The sequence below is a fragment of the Hylobates moloch genome, unplaced genomic scaffold, assembly GCF_009828535.3.
Source record: "Hylobates moloch isolate HMO894 unplaced genomic scaffold, HMol_V3 SCAFFOLD_11, whole genome shotgun sequence".
Lineage (NCBI taxonomy): Eukaryota > Metazoa > Chordata > Mammalia > Primates > Hylobatidae > Hylobates > Hylobates moloch.
Genome location: NW_026652286.1, coordinates 16,538,008 through 16,562,240, shown reverse-complemented (window position 1 = coordinate 16,562,240; position 24,233 = coordinate 16,538,008). Strand labels below are relative to the sequence as shown.

The following is a 24,233-nucleotide window of genomic DNA, read 5'->3' as shown; positions in this document are numbered from 1 at the left end:
TCACAGACCTCTAACTGCAAGAGCATAAGAGACCATGGGTCCCCTCTACTGGGCTCTGAAATCCAACCCCAGGTTAGCACCAATGTCTGAGGATACTAAGGCAGGTCTATCCCTGAGAATCGCAGGACTCCTCTGATGGCCAAGTTTGGCTCAAACATCCACCAACAGTTTTGCCAACTCTTTAGACTTCAAAGTGGTCCAGGATGTTTCCACCCAACCTTCCTTTCCTCCCTCATTTGGGGTCAGGCCTGCATTTCAGTCTGACAGATTTCTCAGCCTTATCCAGTGCTCTCTCCATTTTCTCTCATAGGCATTTCTTCTAATAACATTCTACACAGTTAATGTCATGTTGGTACCTACATTATACAGAACCTGGAATAATGCACTTTTATACTGATATTAATAAGTCATATGCAAATTTCCAAAAGGCTTAATGTGGCTGGGCACAGTGGCTCACCTCTGTAATCCCAACACTTTGGGAAGCCAAGGTGAAAGGATCACTTGAGGCCAGGAGTTCAAGACCAGCCTGGGCAACATAGCAAGACCCTATCTCTACAAAAAAATTTTTAAATGAGCTGGGCATGGTGGTATATGCCTAAAGTCCCAGCTACTCAGGAGGCTGAAGCAAGAGGAACACTTGAGCCCAGGAGTTCAAGGCTGCAGTGAGCTATGATCACACTGCTTCATTCCAGTCTAGGTAACAGAGAGAGAGCCTATCTCTAAAATAAAAAAATTTAAAAAAAATTTAAAAAAAGCTTAATGTACTTTGACATATATCATCACCTCAAAGTGGTTTTATGATGCATACATTACTGTTACTCCAAAATTTCATGTGGAAAAATTATGGGAAATAAAACAAGATTTTAAGATAAAACTGTAGGCAGTAGAAGATCTAAATCTCAGATTTTATGATGTTTAATTTGGGTTTTGGGAATTGTCTAGGAATGTATTTGTATACAAATCATAGGAAAAATATTGAAGTAATTTCACCACCAAATTTTTCCTTTCTCTTTTCCATCAGGATTTCCTTTCTCTGTATGTTGATTAGACTTGATGTTTTAGCCCTAAAAGTTTTAGACTTTTTCTAATCAAAAGTTTTTTAAGCTATTCAACAGTCTAACTTCCTCATCCACTCATGGGGTAAGAAACAACTGAAAATAGTGTCATTTTAAATGCCTTCATAACTCACCTGGCAAGAAAGTTATGTTAGTGGTAACGAGGACTTTTCTAAAAAGAGTCTTTTAGATTTTTTCTAACAAAAAGTTAGAACTTACACATCCAGATTAATATAATCACTTTCCAAGTAATCACACAGAAATTATCTTCAGAGGCTATGGAATATATTTAGAAAGTATCAGACGTACAAACACACACGAACATACATATACTTGAATATGTATGTATTCTCCTCACTGTGTATTTGATTTTTGAAGTAAGCAAAAGACTTTTTGAGCCAGAGCTGAAAAAGCAAATATATGACTAAATAAGGCATTGTGTAAGAACACTGAAATATATAGTGCTAAAAAAATAAAGATGATAACAAAGAAGAAACACCAAATAAACATAATTGCCATTAGATTTTCCAGAAAAGATAATTTTCATTTCCAATGTTGCTAACAAGGTAAGATTTAAAATTACATATTTGCTATACTGATATTTTCCAAGGCCACTTCAAGTTTTTAGTCATTGAAATTTTAATTTTGCATAAAATATCAAAAGGCAAAATAATTACAATGTTTAAAAAGAAAATAATCTGTCATTCTTTTACAATATTTTCTATTTAATCTCTAATGATAATTGGTATTGCTATAGATAGATATTATTTTAATTATACTAATTAATCTAGACAGACTTCTTTGCACTTCCCAAAGTTTCCAAGATACATGGTAGATTCACTTTTAACTTACTGTGAAAATGTAATTAAATTCTCTAATTGTGGTAAAACATTTTTCAAGCACACAGAGAATGATTTTTTTCAAATTTATAATTAACAACCTAGTCTTATAACTTGTTAATATTCAGGAGAATGAGTCAGAACTATAATTTAAATCTGTGTAATTGCTATTTATTACATTTTAAAAATGGTTTAATTTTCCTTATGAAATATTATCTACTGAGATGGCTAATCGATTTTTACAATATAGCCTTTAATACCAGACAAGTATGTCCCAAATACTAATATGGTCTCTAACGTAAGAGTAGAATTTACACAGGAAAATTTGGTGCATGCTACCTATTCATCTATTACAAAACACATGGTTAGTAAGGAAGATGCAATCATAATGATAAGAAATACCAAAACCCTGAAGCTTGAATGCATTTATTTACCAAAATATCAAAAAAGAAATATATGAAAAGTTTATTTTTAAAATATTCACATTATCTTATTTCTGAAGTTACTTTGGATTTTTACTGACAGTGGTACATAGAAATTAGAAAATTCACATTCTTTCCTTAGAAAGATTAAATGCTTTTGCATTCCAGGAAACGACATGAAAATCATTTTCCCCTTTTGTCTAACACCAATTTTGTATTATTTCATTTATGGACTATGCTGTCAACTTCACAGCATGAGCTTTGAAGAGAAGAAGATTTGCTTTAATAATAATATTGTTCCTCATTACAATATTGCCTACAGAATCTTCTGATTAGCTCACTTAGGCTTAACATTTGTAAACTATAGTTTTCCCTTGATAAAAAATAACTTTGTTAGTATTTCTAAAATTCAGAACATTAACTCTATTCTTAGAAAACCGGATGTAACAGCAAAATTTAGTATTTATCAAAAATTCAAAAAATTTTTAATGTTTTTCCTAAGTTGGTAGGTTTTATAACTTCCAGTTTCAAATTGCACGTAACAATTTACTAATTTAGAACATTTATGAGAAAATATTCATCAGACTTTTCAGAAAATTATACTTTGATTTATTCTTTCAAGCATACAATTATTTTTCGTGCTGTCTATATCAATAAAATGATACCCGGTTGTGATCACTTTGTTTCTATCATAAGTTGTTTTCAGTTAACAAGAGTTGATTTACTATAAGACTCAAAGTAAAATTTATCTTAATTTTAAAATTAGTGTTCATTGCAGGTTTTTTGTTTGTTTGTTTTTGTTTTTTGTTTTTGTTTTTTTGTTTTTTTTTTTACGGAGTCTCGCTGTTGCCCAGGCTGGAGCGCAGTGGCGCAATCTCCGCTCACTGCAACCTCTGCCTCCCGGGTTCAAGCAATTCTCCTGCCTCAGCCTCCTGAGTTGCTGGGATTACAGGCACGTGCCACCACGCCCGGCTAATTTTTGTATTTTTAGTAGAGATGGGGTTTCACCATGTTGGTCAGGCTGGTCTCAAACTCCTGACCTTGTGATCTGCCCACCTCGGCCTCCCAAAGTCTGGGGATTACAGGCGTAAGCCACTGTGCCTGGCCCTCATTGCAGTTTTATACAGTTTACAAAGTTATTTCCTTACTTCTTGTTCCTTATGGTGTTCCTTTGCTGTCACTGAAAGAATGACTTTTTCTGTAATTTTCTCCTTCTGTTCATTCATGACTAGGTTCAACTAGAAAAAATAAATAAACAGCATGAAAGTAGGTATCTATTGACACCTAATAGCAACATTTATTCAAACAACTAGTTAAGCATAATCATGAATGTGATTTGATATTAATTTTGCTGATACATGAAAATAAACTCTGAATTTCATTTTTATATTTGAAACATTTAACAAACTGAATCTTTTACTTTCAATCTTCTATTGTTTTGAGGATTACTAAAGATGACTTAGGGCAAGAGTGTCCTTAACTGCAGATATTAGACACTGATGAGTACTTTTTTAAAGCATTTCATTAAAATGGACACAGCAACTTTAAAAAAAAATTAGGTTAATATTTCTATTAAATCCTTTCATTATGTGTAGGGAGTAAATTGTTTGCTATTATGTCGGGATAAGAAGTCAATGACATAAACCAAAAGTGTCAGTTCAACAGTCTAGAATGGTGCTAAATCATTTATAATATTTCATGACAAAGGATCATGTATATAAATACATACACAGTTACTTTGAACCTGCTCCATTTACAAAGCTAGATAAAGGTCTTCTACTACTGCTGCCAACCCATGTGTTATAAAAAAATGAATGTGGCCCATTCTATATTTCTTTATAAACAATCCTTATAGAAACAAATGCTATTTTCATGCTAAACATGAAATTGTTATGTTTTATATGAAATTCTTATTTTCAAGCAAAAGTGATGTTAAACTCCCAAAATAATATTTGCTCAACAGACTGACATTAATAGAGAACAAGAGCCTAATAGAGAACCCTCTGAATTGGAATATTTAATAATTCTTTAGCAACGGACTTCCCACACCATATTTCCTTATTGAGGATTGGAGTAAAAACGAATAACGACCGTGTTTTTACATTTTGTTTTGTTAGTGTTGTTGTTTTAAGTAAGCTTTCTCAGTTGTATGCCTGGAAAATCATGTTTGAGTGAACATAAATCTTTAATCCAAACCCTACCTGAAGACTTACTCCTATATTTGGTATAAAATAGAGGAAGGGAGGTTCAAAAATATGACCTCTTGAATCTAGATGTGCATCTATACTAGAATAATAGTATTAAACCTGTAGACACTTTATCTGATGATATGAGACACAGCTAAGTATATCAGAGATTCTGTTTTGTTAGAGAGAAAAGGCCCAGGAATCTTTTGGTGATTCTGATGATCACCCTAGATAAGGAGTTGGGAAATGTTTCTGTAAAGGACCAGATGGTAAATATTTTAGGCTTTGTGGGGGCGGGGGGAGAATACAATCTCTGTTGCAATTACTTGACTCTGCCATTGTAGCATGAAATAGACACTACATATATATATATACACACACACACACACACATATATATACACACACACTATATATATACACATATATACATATCTATTTCATGCTACAATGGCAGAGTCATGGTATATATATGTATATACATGTGTATATATATGTACATGAGCATGACTGTGCTTCAACAAAACTTTAAAAAACAACAATAACATGTGGCAGGCTGAATTTGGCCAACAAGCAGTGGTTTGCCAATCCCTGCCCTAGACTGAGAATCATTGATAAAGAGTTTTTGAAAAATCATTATGTGAAACTATTCCCAAGGGATATATTTGTTAGTTAAATGATACAAAAAAGCCCTTAATACTAAGAAAACTTAAATATCAAGCTCAACTTCCACACATGGAAGCCTAGGTGTGAACCATGGCACAACATATTGGTCTCAAGCGTCTGTTTATTTGATCAGGGGAACTCTCATCTCAAGAGGAAACGGGTGTAGAAGAGAGGGACGGGAGAATATTTACCAAGTTCATCTATGCTTTACAAAATTTATTTCCAAATGCAAAAACTTTCAGAGCAGATCTTTGTTAAAGGGAAGCAAAACAAAACAAAAACAGAGCCATGAAACTCTTTGATGCCACAGCAGGTGAGGCCGATGCTAATGAGTTTTCAGGGCCATGACATTTAGAACTGCTGCCAAGGAACTTTTTATTTAAAAGGTGGGAATTCTTTACCTTTAAAAGCACCACGGTTGGAAAAAAAATCACCTCGACCCTAATATTCGACTACTAAAGAAGCACTAGCTAATCTACATAAAAGGGGGAAAACAGACCAATGCTACTGAAAAGCATCACAGCATAGTCCCAAAAGGGAAGTGCAGTAAGATATTAAGAAATAAATGGTCACCAGAATATAAGGATACACACATGGGTCCTTTTCTAGAAACAGACAAGGCATTCCGAAGGATACATTCTAATGAAATCATTTAGAGGAAATCGCTGAAAGTAAAAAGTCAAATTAAGAAAGGGCATTTTCAGCCTGAGGTATTAATAATATGCAGTGCTAACAGCATCTTTCGCTCAAACCCCATGACATGGTAACAATGGTAAGATTCTTCTCTCCTGTCACCTTTAATGAGAATATCTTGTTTCTTCATTAAAATAAAACTATATGCTTTCGATTTGCTGTTCTTATCCAAAATATATGAAATAACTTTTTGCCAATGGGTTTGATATTTCTGAGGTTGATTTTTCATGTGTTAAGAAGGGTAGAGATTTCAAAAATTAAAAATTGGAAACAGAAAGGTGGATAAAATTTGTATATAACTGAAAAATCAAATCCCCACCATATAGGGGAGGAGGAAATCAAGTCACTTGGTTCTAAATATATCTTGTCCCTTTTAAATATAAGAAGGCATCTTCAAATAGTCATTGCACGCATGAAAATCTAACAAGCTAAACAGGAAGGTTTCATTCATCATTTCTGTCAGGCCTTGCTGCTAAGATTTTTAAAACTTGTAACAAACATTAGCCATACATACTTAGGTTAAAGTTGGGTTCATTCAATACTAATGGGAACCAGAATAGAACAATCAAGAAACTAGTCAAGAACAGCATCCAAAATGAAAGAAACAAGAAACATAATGGCTCTGTCAAAGAAAACTGAAAAAAATTTTTTCAGGAAAATGGTCTGGTTAGACAAACAGAAGATAAAAAGGAATAAATTCACATTAAGCAGTTAGTTTAGAAACTAAGGGAAAAAAAATCCACAAAGGTGTACCTGAAGTAACAGATTCCAATGAAACAATTTCCATTGGTTGTCACCTTGCAAACTATATCAGTTTACTTAAAACTATTAATACTAAGGTTTCAGGCACTGTGCCCTCTCCAAAGCCCTAAGGGGTCATAGTTTAGTAATATATAGTTCTTTTTAAAACATGTAGCCCCTTGTGACCATAATTAAAAGTGCTCTTAATTCTGAGGAATTCTTCAAATGTTTGCTGGCTCAGGAAGCTCTCTTATGGACATCCTAGAGGGGAAAACGGACTCAAGACCTCCTGCTGGAGAAACACAGTCAGAACAGCAGTGATCCCATCTTACGTGCATCATTCACCACTGATGGATTTTCTTTTTAACTCTCCCCAAAATATTTTAAAGTGTGCTTAGAAAAATAATACAGATTGTGTAAAAACTTTAACAACATGTTAAGATCTTTAAAAATCTATTTTATAGGAGAAAAATACTATAGTAACTCTAGAGTTCAATTATTAATATCTTTAGAAAAGGTACAGTAATTTAACCAGCTAGTGTGTTATGTCTACCTAACTCATATTGACATTCCAGATAGGTACTAGCCAAAGGGGGAGAAGGCTTTTAGTCCAACCAAACTCTCATTGCTCTGAACTATAGTTCTGCATGTTGTTTTCTCTGTATTAAGAATAGCTAATGATTCAAATGTGAAGTATATGATATGTGTTATATAAAATGTGCTTAATGAATCAACATGACCCAACAAGAAAACTGAATCTATTAACATAAAAAATCCAAGGTTTTCATGAGATCAATAGATTAGTTGATCTATTAATAAATATTTGATCCATATTTTACATGCAGATCAATATAGGTAATACTGTTTTAGCAGAAACAACACGATAATCAGCCTTCATATATATTGACAAGTTTCCCAATGGTCTGTTAATATACAAAAGACTGGGACAAATTACTTATTTATATATACAAAACATGGTTATAAAGGCCAGCTGCAGGTATTTTTTTGGAAAGTGCATTTTAATAAGGTCCTATTCAGTTACAGAACAAATGGAGAAGAAGTAGTTTGCACTACAGAGTTTAGCGCGAGAGCTTTCTCTTTTTCTAACCACGAAATCAATCATTTGTCCAGACTGTGGGAGTCAGAGTTAGTTACTGAAAAGAGCTCCGTATATAAACAAGTCAATAACTCATTGTGTGTTATTGTCGAGCTGAAGAAGTTGGCTTTCAAAGAGCTGCCCCAGCTTCTCTCAGAATGAATGTCACTGTATTCAGGGACTGGGAGAGAGTCCTTTGTTTCTAGCCATTGCTGGCTGCCATTTATGTATGGGAACGGGAGGTGGCTGCTGGGAGAGTGAGGGAAGCCACTATTTGGTATATGGATGTCCAGAAAACTCTGAATTTGGTCATCCTAGTTAATTTGTATCTGGAAATGCATTACTGGAATTAAGAGTGGCCACACAAAAAATATTTGGTAAAAGAATTAAACAATAAATGAGTCTGTATCCTTTCAAATTGGATAGGACTGATATTTTTGGTTGCCTACCTGTCCACAAAAATGAATCCAAAATCCAGGCATTGGTTTGAAAAGTTCAAATGTATAAAATCAAACTGGTGGAAAGGTCAACATATCAAATTAATGCTATCTGTTCCTGCCATAAATAGTAAGGTTGATTCTTGGGATTATCAAATGGAATTTTCAAAGGATGTGTGTGTGTCTGTGTGTGTGTATGTGTGTGTATACACATATGCTTCTTTTATTTATCTCTATTACACATATAAGTTCATAGAGAAGGTATATTTTAGGATAATGGAATTTCTTTAAAGAATGACTTTGTGTGCTCAACATTTGTGATAAATTAAGGATATATTCCAACTATCTTTGACTTAAAATTAATTTAAATGTTTTTTAAATTCCTAAAATTAATAAGATATTATAATCTTATTTATTTGATCTTAATAATTGTTAAATACCTACTATTAATTCAGAATCAGACTAGGGACTACGAAGAAGCACAAGACCGGATTTCAAGGTTTATAATTAAGCTGTGCAAGTTTAATAAATGGTCTTTTTTTGTCTTTTAGCCTCTAAAATTTTTACAAAAGCTTAGCTCTTGATTAAAATTGCAGTTGTGGGCAAGGAGGGAGTTGGGAACCTGAGCTGAACCAAATTGATCGCACTTTCCCTCATAATTTAGAAAATCACAGCATTAAATAATATGACATGTTTTCACATGCAACAAACTCTACTAGACATTTTTCCAGATACAAATAGGTTAACAGTAAAGTGCAATATGGTTAAGGACACAATTAAAAAACAATAGGAAGCGAGAAACAATATATGACACAAGGCACATCGTAAGGGCCAAATGGACACATAAACAATACAATCTATAAGTAAGAAGGACAGAAATATTATTTAGGGATGGAGTGGCTGGAGATGGAGAAGCATAAATAATAGGTAGTATCTGGCTAGAAAAAGATGAGAAGTGGTAATATGGGGCATTATTAATAAGTAATATGTTTATTATTTTTAATTAATAATTAATTACATGATGAAACTAGTTCTAAGTAAAATGAGTGAAGTGGCTAGACATAGCTTTGGGAGAGGGAGGGGAGAAGACAAGCTGAACCTTGAGGAAGAAGCAGAGAGAAAGGGCATGGCTGATCCAATCAGCTAAAGTAGTAGAAGGAATGATTCATACTGGGAAGCAAAGGCCTAGATGGTTAGTGTGAATCCATACTTAATCTATTTCTGAACTTAAATATAAGTGGAGCATATGTGCCAAGAGCCCAGTCTTACAATGCAGGCAGAACTGAAGACTCAGTTCTCAGCTCTGCACTGGCTCAATTACTTTCCCTCAAGCTATACATGCTTAACTCAGTGGCAATCTTAGAGATGCCTTAACTTAGTCCTGACCTAGCCCCTACTTTTAGTAATGTAATCTCACTTAAGTCCCTCTATAAAGAAATTCAAGAGTGCCACTTCTTATCTTGTGGAAGAGATAGAAACCTTTCATTTATAACTGGCTGTGAATTCTGGCTCTGCCATAAATTAGCTCTAAGACATTGAGCAATAGGGATTGTTAATGCAGCCCAAGCTTCCAAAGCCAGGGATTCCTCTCTTATCCTTGCTAATTCTTTGAATGACGCTACTTTGATCACAGCCTGTAGCTTCTTGAGGGAAGTTTAAGAAAGAAGGTATAAAAGAAACCATCATAATATTTGATAATCAGCAAACCAAAACATAACCATTTGAAAACAGTATTATTTTAAAAGGGTTATAATTTGTCTAAAAGGACAAAAAAGGGAATTATCCAAAAACTTACTTAGCACTTAAAGAAACTTATTTATTTATTTATTTATTTATTTTATTTTATTTTATTTTTTGAGACAGGGTCTTTCTTGCTCTGTTGTCCAGGCTAGAGTGCAGTGGTACAATCTTGGCTCACTGAAACCTCCGCCTCCCAGGTTAAAGCGATTCTCCTGCCTCAGCCTCCCTAGGAGCTGGGACTACAGGCGTGTGCCACCACACCTGGCTAATTTTTTTATTTTCTGTAGAGACGGGGTTTCACCATGTTGCTCAGGCTGGTATCAAACTCCTGAGCAGGCAATCCACCAGCCTCGGCCTCCCAAAGTGCTGGGATTGTAGGCATGAACCACCGTGCCCGGCCAAAGATTGTACAAATGTTTAAGGTTTGATATTCTTTGACAAATTTTCCTCTACATAGGTGTAGCATTTATGTTTTCACTAGCTATAAATAAAAACACCAGTTTCCCCGTATTCACTAGTCCTTAAATCCACTAATCTTTATCATCCATCAAATTTTTTGACCGTTTGGTAAGTTAAAACACATCATCTCATTGTTTTAGTTTGAATTATTCTATTAGTAGTACTATTGAACTTTTTGTATGTATTTTCTTTTGCTATATGTATTTTTTTTTACGTTGTATGTTTACTTTCTTTGCTCTTACTTTCCTTGGTTTTTATCTCTTTATGAATGATTTTAAAAATCTGTCTGAAAGTGCACTTCACATATTAAGCATATTAACTTATTGTCACATTGCAAATATTTTCTCAGTATATTGTTGCTTTTGATGTTATTAAAGTTCATTTTTGAGGTGTAGTTCCAGACATTCATTCATTAATTCTATCCATAGTAGACTTAGAAAGACCCATTTCCTTTTAGACTTTATGACTCCAACTATATTATCTTCTATAACTTTTATTATTATATTTAAATATTTAAGTTACCAAAAGTGTGTGAAGTAAAAAAATGCCTCCAACATGTTCTTCTAAAGTGATAGCCAATAGTACCTATTTCATAATTCACTCTTTCCTAGTTGATTTGAAATTTGGGCCACAATCCTCATCTGAGCCCTTGATGTTCGATGTATTGTGGAAATTCAGATTTTTTTTTGGATTTCAGAAAAGTAATGAAGTACATATCTGTATGCATATGGTGAGAGGACAGAGCCAGATAGAGCTTCATGGATGAGGTTGGACCAATGTTGGGCCACAAAGGATTGATGGGGTTTGTCTGGATGATGGAGTCCATACCAGTTGGGCAGAGAGGCTGGAGAAATACTCAAAGATAGGAATGAGTGCATTGAGAAAACCAGTCTGAAGAGATCTTTACTAGGTAATGACCGGAAGTAGCCTTATTGGAGCTGAAAGGTACGTCATGCCCAGCTTAAGCGACATTCACACTCTGCTCTATAAGGGTGGTGGCCTATCTGGCTTATTTTTTCAGGATCCCAGAATTCTGCATGCAGTTCTCAAGTTATTTGATTCAGATAATTACTTTAGTAGGTGAGAAATGCACAGAGAAAATGTGGTTCTTCTCTTTGGGTAGAGTAATGAGAAATTTGAGTGAGGAAAACTATGCAGGACTGGCCTCACTGAAGTGGCAGCGTGAGCAGAAAGAATACAGAGACAGCCTGGCAGACATGATTCTCAGCTGAACTCTCAAGATGTTTTGAAGAATTCATAAACAACTTAACGATGTTTTATTTGACACACTTGATTTTCCTTCTCAATTTGGTAAGTGCCAGCTCATTACCCTAAAGATGTGCAGTGTGGCTGCATTTTATTCCTCTCCTTTGTCTTATAAATCCTGTTTTGTCTTTGTTCCTTGGCTTAGTCTATCAATATATTACATCACATGCATGTATATAATTTGTGGCAAAATAACTAAATGACTGAGTTATATTCTGATGCTAATATTACTTTCTTCCTGAGCTCTCACCCACTGGATAGTGGGGGCAAAATAACTGAATGTCTAAATCAGTTGAAAGCTTAGTTTAATCCAGTCTTTTTTTTGAGAAGGAGTCTCACTCTGTTGCCTAGGCTAGAGTGCAGTGGCACAATATCGGCTCACTGCAACCTCCGCCTCCCAGGTTCAAGGATTCTTTGACCTCAGCCTCCTGAGTAGCTGGGATTACCTGCTTGCACCACCATTCCTGGCTAATTTTTTTTTTGTTGTATTTTTAGTAGAGATGGGGTTTCACCATGTTGGCCAGGCTGGTCTTGAACTCCTGACCTCAGGTGATCTGCCCACCTTGGCCTCCCAAAGTGATGGGAATATAGGTGTGAGCCACCATGCCCAGCCCTAGTCATTTAAATAGTTATTTTAGGTCATGATTTCTCTCAGAAAGCCTCTCCTTTTCCCTGTTGGTTTACTTAAGGTGCAATATGGAAGAAGGGGTTGTGTGGCTTTCATATCCTCAAGGTGTTGGGGGAAGGGGGGCCTCTGATGTTGAGCTGCCCTTTGGAATGTATGCACTGGCACAGCAGCTGCTGGTCAATGGAAGGATGGCCCATGTTCACTTGGCTGCTGGATGCCCCACGGGCCTGCAGCGTGTGAACTTGTGGCCCATTCTTTTGGCTCAGGCATTTTTTATTGTGGTGCTTCCTAGATGATCCAACCTAAACTTGACTTCCTGTGTTATTAGAAACTCCTTCTAACCTCTGGCTGAAACACCCACTTGACCTTGGCTTAACTGGTCTGTGACACTATCATCACTATAGAGCCATCTTTCCTTGACTATGCCAATATCCTGTGACAAACTTCCCAGCTTAACTCTCAGTTACTTCCACGTCCTAGGACACATGAAAACCAAGCGTGGTTCAGAAAATCTCAGGCCTCCTTCCTCCCGCCTTTGATATGCCATCATGTCGAGGTGGCTGTATCCTAGGTTGCTACAGAATAGCTTCTTCCTGTGTCTCAATATTAAGGGGAGTGGGGCAGAAGTCCCTTCTGCCTAAGGACTTGTTTTCATTTACCTGGTACTTGTCTTCCTCCCTAAGCTACACCCTGTAGAAGGAGCATTTAGGACTCACTCATCTGGCTGTTTGAGTTTTCTTCTCCCTTTTCTTAGACTTCTTCCTGTATTTCCTCTAGGACAGAAGGGGCTGAAATTTTATTTTATTTCTGTGTTGTTTCTTTCTTATTCCTCACTCCAGCAAAGGTTCAACAACAGACAGAGTCCTTACTCTTAACTTTAAAGGGGGAAATTTGTGGGCTGAGCCTTCTAAGTTTAACTGTGTATATGCTAATTGGGAGGAGTAAAAGTTTTTCTTGAGAGGCAAATTCTCTCTCAAGGAAACAGCCTTTTTTGCAAGGATATTGTTTTGTTGCACAATTCCATTGAACACTTAGCAACAATATTATTGTAACAAGTTCTAGGGATGCCTGGGGGCTAGTTTTGGCAGCTTTGTACTTGCAAAGGCCTGAAAGAAAAGCACATTGATAATTTAAAAATCATTATCCTGGTTATATTAACCATTATAATATATGAAGGACTTCTTTAAACTTGTGACATGATTGAGATATTTGAGTTGGATACCTTAGGTTCCAAGGAATAGATACTCGCTCAGATCTTCTAAATTCATGGGACATTTACTGTGAGGACATATGTGACATATCTATTAGGGCTGATGGGTTGCAATCAATGGGAGCTGATCCAGGCTAACTTAGGCAAAACTAGAATTTAATAGGATGGCAGGTGGTAGCCCATGGAATTCAAGGGAAGGCCAAAGAAAGAGTCTGTAGAGAGTGGGAATCACTCCAAACATCTCGATCTAAGGGACAGTCTCTTTACAGTGCTGCTAGTGGTACAGATTTTCTCTAATTCTTTATGCCTCTAAGTGGCTCCCTTCATGACTATCTCTTAAGAGAGAGGCTGATTGGCCTGGCTAGGGTCAGGGGCCCACCCCTTCGCTTGCAGAGCACAGTTCCTCCAAAACTCAGAGTGGTAGTGGAAGAAATGCAGTAGAGAGGCAGTTTGAGAGGGCAAGCTGAGTTCAGGTTAGGGCACATGGCATTCCTGATCATGGCAGAATATCTAAGCAAAAAGTTTATAATCTGGCTACTGAGTCAGGACTAATTTAGAACCATTTTCTCCACAGAATGTGTAACAGCTAGAATTTATTGTTACAAAAAAAAAGGGGGGGGAAGGAAAAAGATCTTAAAAGCCATTTAAGGCCGGGTGCCGTGGCTCACACTTGTAATCCCAACAGTCTGGGAGGCCAAGGTGGGCGGATCACTTGAGCTCAGGAGTTCGAGACCAGCCTGGGCAACATTGCAAAACCCCATCTCTACCAAAAATACAAAAAACTAGCCAGGCATGGGATAATCGCTTGAGCCTGGAGGTGGAGGTTGCAACGAGCAAAGACTGTACAACTGCACTCTAGCCTGGACAACAGAGCAAGAAAGACCCTGTCTCAAAAAATAAAATAAAATAAATAAATAAATAAATAAATAAATAAGTTTAAGGGCTAAGTTTTGGAGAATTCTCTTTTTTGTCCTTTTAGACAAATTATAACCCTTTTAAAATAATACTCTTTTAAAATGGTTGTCATGCTTTGGTTTGCTGATTATCAAATATTATGATGGTTTCTTTTATGCAGAGCAAGACTCCATCTCAAAAAAAAAAAAATGTTCACAGTCTCTTTGATCCAGAAATTCCACTTCTTTTTTTATTTCAATAGTTTTCAAGGTACAGGTGGTTTTTCGGTTACATGGATAAGTTCTTTAGTGGTGATTTCTGAGATTTTGGTGCACCTGTCACTCGAGCAGTATACACTGTGCCCAATATGTAGTATTTTATCCCTCACCCCTCCCAACTTTCCCCCAAGTCACCAAAGTCCATTATATTACTCTTATGCCTTCGCATCCTCAAAGCTTAGCTCCCACTTATAAATGAGAACATATGATATTTGGTTTTCCATTACTGAGTTACCTCACTTAGAATAATGGCCGCCAGCTCCATCCAAGTTGCTGCAAAAGACATTATTTTATTCCTTTTTATGCCTGAGTAGTATTTTATGGTGTATATATACCACGTTTTCTTAATCCACTCATTGGTTGATGGGCACCTGCAAATTGTGCTGTTATAAACATGCATATGTGCATGTATCTTCTTACAATGACTTCTTTTCCTTTGGGTAAGTACCCAGTAGTAGTGAGAGGTGAAGCCAGCTGGACTTCCTGGGTCGAGTGGGCACTTGGAGAACTTTTCTGTCTAGCTAGAGGATAGTAAATGCACCAATCAGTGCTCTGTGTCTAGCTAAAGGATTGTAAACGCACCAATCAGCACTCTGTAAAATGGATCAATCAGCACTCTGTAAAATGGACCAATCAGCACTCTGTAAAATGGACCTATCAGCAGATGTGGGCGGGGCCAAATAAGGGAATAAAAGCTGGCCACCCCAGCCAGCAGCAGCAACCTGCTGGGGTCCCCTTCCATGCTGTGGAAGCTTTGTTCTTTTGCTCTTCACAATTAATCTTGCTGCTGCTCACTCTTTCGGTCTGCACTAACTTTATGAGCCATAACACTCACGACGAGGGTCTGCGGCTTCATTTCTTAAGTCAGCGAGACCACAAACCCACCGGGAGGAACACACAACTCCAGATGCGCCACCTTTAAGAGCTGTATCACTCTCTGTGAAGGTCTGCGGCTTCACTCCTGAAGTCAGCGAGACCATGAACCCACCCAAAGGAAGAAACTCCAGACGCCTCTGAACATCTGAAGGAACAAACTCCAGACACACCATCTTTAAGAGCTGTAACACTCACTGCAAGCATCCGCAGCTTCATTCTTGAAGTCAGCAACACCAAGAATCCACCAGAAGGAATAAATTCCAGACACAGTAACATTGCTGGATCAAATGGTTGTTCTGCTTTTAGTTCTTTAAGGAATCTCCATACTGTTTTCCATGGTGGGTGTACTAACTTACATTCCCACCAGCAATTTAAAAGTGTTGCCTTTTCACCACATCTGTACTAACAGCTATTGTTTGTTGACTTTAATTATGGCCATTCTTCCAGGAGTAATGTGGCGTCTCTCATTGTGGTTTTAATTTGCCAGAAATTCCACTTCTAAAAATTTGTCAACAGGAAATAATTATGGATATGCACCCAAAGGTTGACTAAGAGGATAACAAAACATTGCTTGCAATAGTAAAAGGACTGCATACTATGTAAATGTTCAAAAATAAGGGGATTAGTAAAATAAACCAGTAGGGTAGAATATCATCATCTATTTAAAATAATGCCATGAAATATTTAACAATGGGAAATAATATAATTACATTAAATGAAAAATCAAGTCCCAAAAAGTAAATAAAATTTTAAATATGGATCAGTATATATAAAAAGGGCATATGCCAAAATATTGAGAATAGCTACTCGGAATGGTGAGGCCATGATGAGTAGTATAACTCTCTTTCTTTTTAATTTATATCAGCTTTACTCAACTAAATTTTCTACAATATCTATCTATCTATCTATCTATCTATCTATCTATCTATCTATATAAAGAGAGATGCATTAATTTTATAATAAAGCCTCTTAATACTCCTTTCCTTGACACCCACCAATATATCTAATTTACTACTGTACTTATTTCTTATCATCTAATCTATGTCCACACTTTCTCCAGCATAATTGCTTTTTCCCTTATTTCTTCTCAATTTTTAAAAGATCAAATATAATTCAAAAAAACCTAAAATTTATTAAAATAGACAAAAGGAGATAAACTATTATCACCTTTGCTTTTAAAATTGCCAACAGGCTACTAAACTTTTGTGAGAATCAGAAAAAAAAGGTAGTGTAAATTGTGTCGAGAAATGGAAGATTAATAAATTCTTATTTAAGAATTGCATTAAATTATATTTCCTGCTTCTTAAAAGTGAATGGAAATGAGAACAAAGATGAGGAAGAGAAAAGGGTGGGTGTTCACTGCCTACTCTGTCACACTGTTCTGGGCACAGCAGATACACTGTATCATTCAGCTCTCAAAATAACTTCAGCACGTTTGTGTAAATGATGCTTAAAGAAGTTAAGTAGCATGCTCATGAATACAAGGCAAAGAAAACTGAAAAACTAGGATTCAAATCCAGGCATGTCTAACTTCAGCCACTTATGATTTTTAATTTTGTCATGGATACACAAGGAAATATGATAAAATGAAAAAATAGCTAGATAGTAACAAACTGGCAATTTTTAAATTCAAATTGATCATAAAATTATGAAAGCTCAGAGTCAAAAATCAGAATTCTATTATGATTTTTTATGACAATGAGAAAATAAATTACATTTGGAGCCTTTAATCTAGGAGAATTCATTTTGGAAGATTATACAAAAAAGAAACTGGATAAAGATCCACTGGCTGTCTGCAATTATTAATGAAACTTACCTAACGTCTGCTTCATCTCTAGGATTATCAAAAACAGCACCCAATGTCATTATTTTTTCATACTGAAAATATCCATTAATCTATTCTAATACAATACAACAATTAATGAATACTCAGAGGTGCTGTTAACAGTTTTGTATTTAATATTGTAGACATTTTCCTATGCACATGTATAGAAATACAGGTACATATAAGTACATGAATGTTATGTTTACAGAAATGGTATCACATCGCCATATTAGTTGACAGCTTGCTTATTTGGCATAGCAATGCATTCAAATGTTCCTTAAAAACATCTTAAGCAGACCTATAACTATGTAGTCACCTATAGTTATCAAAAGGTACAAAGGTCAAAAGGTACAAAGTTTCCATTAGAAGGTCTAAGTTTTAGTGATCTATTGCACAGCATGGTGACCTTAGTTAATAATATGTTGTATATATTTCAAAAATTTAAATGTTCTCACCACAAAACAGTGATAATTATGTGGTAATAGACATGTTAATTCACTTGATTTAATCATTCCAAGATGTGTGTGTGTGTCTCATAACATCACATCATACCTCATAAATATAATTATTATTTGTGAATTAAAAATTAAATATGAATAATTTTCATTCAACCTGGTTCAATTTTTTCATTTCATGTCTAATTGAAAGCTCTCCCCTTATCACAGTGCAAATTAGACTTGCGACACAAGAAGTTTGGAATAGGGATAGAAGCACATTGTCTTTTTATTTTCATAATCCTTAACTCTGTCACTATTGGGGACATATCATTTTTGCCTCCGTTCCATTGGAGAGAACTTAGTCACATGGCCACTTCCAACTGTCAGTCAGGCTGGGAGATAGAGTATAGTTGTACTTCAAAAAAAGAAAGGAATGATTCTAATGGAAAGCTAAGTCTCCACCACAGTGTTGCTCTATACAGGGTAACCATGTGATCTACTGTTTAAATCAGGAGTTGCTGAGAGTGAAATAATCAGGGAGAGGTAACAAGTAAATTCTAGGAGCGTTTTGGGAAAATTCTCTTCCCCTATTTCTCTGCTTACTAAAGTCCTCTAATCTCTTTGGGTCGCCTTTCCTGAGGCAGTCTGTCATCTCCTTTGTGTCATCAAAACAGTATATTCACAGCTCGAGCACATCAGCTCACACATTTGTTGAAATTATTTGCTGTCTTTCTACTTTTTTTTTTTGGGGGGGGGGACGGAGTCTCGTCGCTCTGTCCCCCAGGCTGGACTGCAGTGGCGCAATCTCGGCTCACTGCAAGCTCCGCCTCCCGGGTTCACGCCATTCTCCTGCCTCAGCCTCTCCGAGTAGCTGGGACTACAGGCACCCACCACCACGCCCGGCTAATTTTTTGTATTTTTAGTAGAGACGGGGTTTCACCGTGGTCTCGATCTCCTGACCTCGTGATCCGCCCGCCTCGGCCTCCCAAAGTGCTGGGATTATACAAGCGTGAGCCACCGCGCCCGGCCTGTCTTTCTACTTTTTACTGTCTTGTGGTGTGCCTACCACCTCCACTCTGCACCTGTGGCCATCCAAGAGGTTACTGAGTCTTCCCATTTCATTTGGTCCTAGTCGAGAGACAACAATCATGGCAAACCATGCCACAATGGGGCGGGCTAATTGGCTCAGTCCTGACTAACCACAGAATGGCATAATTAGTTCAGGAATGAGCAAAATTGGAACACTCAGGAATCTTTCCATGGCCTTTAATGTGTAGGAACTGAGAGAAAGATGGTTTCTTTCTCCATCCAGTGACCCAGCTGCCATTTATCTCTACATATTGTTGCCATAAGGGAATACAGACTTTAAAGTTTGGATATATTCTCAATACTGGGTCGAAAAATTTTTAAACCTTGAGCAGGCTAACCCATACCTATATCTATATTTTGGATTTAGCTGGTTTTTGAGCTCTAATGTAAGACAAAAATCTGACAACGTCACTGTCCACTCCAAACTCCTCGGTGACTCCCTACTGCCTACAGGTTAAAAACCCAAGCTCTTTATCATGGCATTACTATCTGGCTTCTCCCTCCTCATCTGCCTCTTCTCCCATCCCCTTCCTTACAACTCTGACTTGCCCTTACGCTATGTCATAGTTATTCTCATGTTATACAACTATCTCATGTCATCAATGCCCCTACATCCTGAAATTATGAGAGACTCTCAAAATCTACTCTTCAAACCCCCATCACATTATCAAGCTCCTTCCCCATTCTGGGAATTCCCACTGTAATTACTTGTTATAACCATAAATTCTGTTGTGGGTTGTGGAGAATATAAGGATAAAAAGTAGATTACTGGCCGGTCGTGGTGGCTCACGCGTGTAATCCCAGCATTTTTGGGAGGCCGAGGCGGGCGGATCACTTGAGGTCAGGAGTTCCAGACCAGCCTGGCCAACATGGTGAAACCCCATCTCTACTAAAAATACAAAAACCAGCCGGGGGTGGGGGTGGGCGCCTGTAATCCCAGCTACTGGGAAGGCTGAGGCACAAGAATCACTTGAACCCAGGATGCAGAGGTTGCAGTATGCTGAGATTGTGCCACTGCACTCCAGCCTGGGCGATAGAGCCAGACTCAGTCTTAAAACACACACATACACACACACACACGTGTGCACAGATTACCATAACTCTATGCTGTATCATTCACACAGTGTCATGCACACACACACACACACACTCTCACACCTGTGCCACTGTTCAAACTGTTGCTCTGCCTATAATAATATGGTTTGGCTCTGTGTCCACACCCAAATCCCATGTTGAATTGTAATCACCAGTGTTGGGGGAGGGAGCTGGTGGGAAGTGATTAGATTATGGGGGCAGATTTCTCCCTTGCTATTCTCACGATAGCGAGTGAGTTCTCACAAGATCTGGTTGTTAAACAGTGTGTGACACTTCCCCTCACTCTCTCTCTCCTGCTCTGGCATGTGAAGAAGGTGCCTGCTTCCCCTTCACCTTCCTCCATGATGGTAAGTTTCCCGAGGCCTCCCTGGCCATGCTTCTTCTGCAGCCTATGGAACTGTGAGTCAATTAAACCTCTTTTCTTCATAAATTACCCAGTCTCAGGTAGTTCTTTATAGCAGTATGAGAACAGACTAATACAAATGCTTTCCCTTAACTAACACTCACACATACACTCAGACTCTGCTCTGGTTTACCTCCAGGAAGCCTGCTCTGACTTCTCAGTCCTAGACCCAGGAGCCCATCTTTGATGCCCTCTACTGTGCTCCTATATTAACTATTCAGGGTGCTATCACAGCACTTATCACAGTGGTAAGCGGTGTCTCTTACATGTTGATCCCTTCTACCAGACTGAGCTCCTCTAAAGTAGGCTCTTAGTATGTATTCATCTCTCTACATCTCTCATGCCTAGCACAGAATAGATATTTAACAAATACCAGTTAACCTGAACAGAGCTGTAGTGAAAATTATGGCTGGGATATATAGAATTATTAAAAGAGATTCTGGAAAGCCCTGAAGTCTGGTGCAATATATAAATATAAATAAAGGAGGATAAAGAGTCCATTGTCTGAAGCCATCTTCATCATGCAAAGCTGGCCTTTTACAATATATAAGGTTAGAATAGGCTGTAAAAGGGAACCCTGGCACTGGATTTCATTACTGGCTCCATTCTCTCTGGAGCCCAAGTGTCCATTCCTGCTGTGAAAGGCTAATGCGGATGCATTACTATGCCCTACTATGTGGTTCTTCTTCCCAGGTGTTCAGCCTTGTGTTCTGCCAGTTACCACTCTGACCAGAAGAATTTTTAGGCAAAGGGACATTTATTGTATAAACTTGTAACTAATGTATAATCTCTGAAGATTTATTTTTACTTAGTTCTGACATTCAGAACCCGATTTGGATTCTAAATTTTTACTGTCCTGCATTTCTAATCCTGTTCATTTTTCAAAAAAGCTAAAACTTTTGTTGTTTAGAATGGTTTGAATTTGGATACTAAGGAGGACTAATTTACTAGTCTGAAATGGATTCCATTTTGCTTTCCAAAAAGTTTGACCTCTCAACTTTATCTAGAACCTAGATCCTTTGATATTTTCATGTTCAATATTTGAATTCATCATCATCATCCATCATTAGAGGAGAGATAATTTCTTGAGGACTTACTATGTGCCAGGCACTGTGCTAGTGCTGGCACTGTCTCACTTATCTTTAAGAAAGTACTGTAGTGGGGAAGAGTCAAGTATGTTTGAGCTATTTGTCCCAAAACATGACCCATTTCTCAAGACACAAACTTTGAAATCTCCACAGAAAAAATAATCTCCTTCCTTTGAATTCTTTTTGTGTCACATGTACAGAATTTTGCATCATCAACATCATTCAAAAAATATTTATTGAATACTCATTATGTGTCAAGGTTAGGAAACAGTGGTTAACAAGCCAGACATTTCCCTCATGGAGCTTAACATCTTAGAAAGAAGGGAGACATAGGACAAGTAGGAGTAAGTATGACAAGCATAAAAAGAAGTGTGGAATTTGGAGGGAAACTACCCTAGGCTGAAGGCCAGACCAGTAAATGCTCCCATGAGCCAGCAAGTTATGAAGCTAAAGGTGGGCAAGAGGTGACCACGTCAAAGTGGACAAGGGAAGAGCATTCTAGGCAGAGGAGACATTAGAGTCACCTCATCCACAATATATCTCATACAGTATCTTCATCTTCAATATAACCCTAAAAAAGTCATTATTGTCATTTTGCAGATGAGAAAAACTAGGACTCAGAGGTCAGACCAGTTAATAAGATTAGAACTCTTGCTGACTGGAATCTAAACATTTCCAGTATGCTTAGCTCCTTCTCAAACTTGCCTTGCCCAGCCCATTTGGATCAGCAGTTGGCAAACTGTTTCTGTAAAGAAACAGATAGTAAATACTTTTTAGGCTTTGCACACCAGAGGCAAAAACAAGGATAAAATATATGAACTTAAATAACAAGAGGAAAAAGAATTTCATGATGTGTTTTACAAAATTCAAAATATAATTGAGTACAATATTTTGAAATACAGGTCTACTAATGAGAAGAATGTAATTCCTTTTAGGAGAATAACATTTCACTTAATTAGAGTTCAAAGCTAATGTTTCCTATCATCGAATCAATCACAAATATTCATCTGTGAAAACCATTCTAACTTTCTGATCATATCAAAACAGGTGGCCAGTCAGATCTGGCCCCTAGGCTTAGCAACCCCTGAATTGGACTGTAAACACTGAGATCAGTACTGAACAATAATTTAATGTGAGGCACACATGTAATTTTAAATTATCTAGTAGCTGCAGTAAAAAGAAACAGGTAAAATTTATTTTAGTAATATATTTTCTTTACCAAAAATGTAATTATTTATACATATAATTAATACAAAAAGTATTAATGGGCTATCTTGCCATCTTTTTTCATACTAAATCTTTGAAGTCCAGTGTGAATTCTACATTTGCAACATGTCTTAATTTGGACTAGACACATGTCAAGTATAGCCCAGGGACAGGTCTGTGTCAGTCTAGGCATGTATAAATAAGAAAGGTAGAAAATATAAAATCTGTGTTCCACTGAAGAATGCAAATTCTGTTTAAAGATGTTAACTGCCACTCAGCTGCACAAAATGCTGTGTGAAAAAGTGAACCAATGTGTTGCCGGATGTTCCAGATTTTATGAGACATATTTCATACTGCACATAGATGCTCAATAAATATTAAGACTTTCAAGTTAAAACAATAATGTTTGCAAATAAAATACTTCAAGAATATCAAAGGAATGAAAGTAGATGATAAAAATATAGAAATAATCATATCCATATTTCCAACCATCTAATAAAAATAAGTTTACCCACTTAGATTTTTCAATAGTATTTTAAAGAATAAAATTATTCAGTTAAAAGCGTTTTAACTGGCCAGGTGGGTGGCTCACATCTCTAATCCTGGCACTTTGGGAGGCCAGGCTGGGAGGATCGCTTAAAGCCAGGAGTTTGACACCAGACTGGGCAACAAAGCAAGATTCCCTCTCCACAAAACATAAAAAATAAAAATTAAAAAATGAGCGGGGCATGGTAGCACACACCTGTAGTCCTAGCTACTCTCGAGGCTGAAGTGGGACGATCACTTGAGCCCAGGAGTTCAAGGTTACAGAGCAAGAGCAAGACCCTGTCTCAAAAAAAAAAGAAAAAAAAAATATATATATATACACACACACACACACATATACGCACACATATATATATACATACATATAAATGGATAAATGAATAAACTATATATATATATATATGCGCAATGGAATATTATTCAGGCCTAAGGGAAGAAAATTCTGATATATGCTAAACATGGGTAAACCTTGAAAACATTATGCCAAGTCAAATAAGCCAAGCACAAAAGGACAAATATTGTGTAATTCAATTTATGAGTTATCTAGAGTAATCAAATTCATAAAAAACAGGAAGCAGAATGGTGGTTGCCGGGGTTGAGGGCAGGGGCAAATGGAAGCTTAGAGCTTAATGTACAGAGTTTCCGTTTGGAAAGGTGAAAAATGTCTAGAAATGCATGGCAATGATGGTGATAGAACAATGTGAATATTCTTATGCCACAGAACTGATGGATTAAGAATGATTTAAAATGATAAAGTTAATATTATGGCATTTTACTACAATGAAAAAGTAGCTATAACATATGTTAATAAGAAAAACACTTGTTTTTATTTAATCGACTAATAAAATTTGTATATATTTTTGGTGTGCAATATGATGTTCTGAAATATGTACATATTGCAGAATGGCTAAATCGAGCTCATTAACCCATGCATTATCTCATATATTTATTATTTTTTGCAATAAGAACACCTAACATCTATTCTCTTAGCAATTTTCAAATATACAAAACATTATTTTTATTTTATTTTATTTTTTTGTTGTTGTTTTTGAGATGGAG

The 24,233-nt window shown here is 36.7% G+C and overlaps 1 protein-coding gene across 1 annotated transcript in view; it reads right to left on the bottom strand.

The window, feature by feature from the left end:
- Positions 1 to 24,233, bottom strand: part of DCDC1 (doublecortin domain containing 1) — a 486,974-nt gene that overhangs the window by 259,641 nt on the left and 203,100 nt on the right. The window contains 2 exon segments of the mRNA XM_058424526.1: positions 1,122 to 1,124; positions 3,465 to 3,554. Of these exon segments, the coding sequence (XP_058280509.1) occupies positions 1,122 to 1,124; positions 3,465 to 3,554 (93 nt within the window).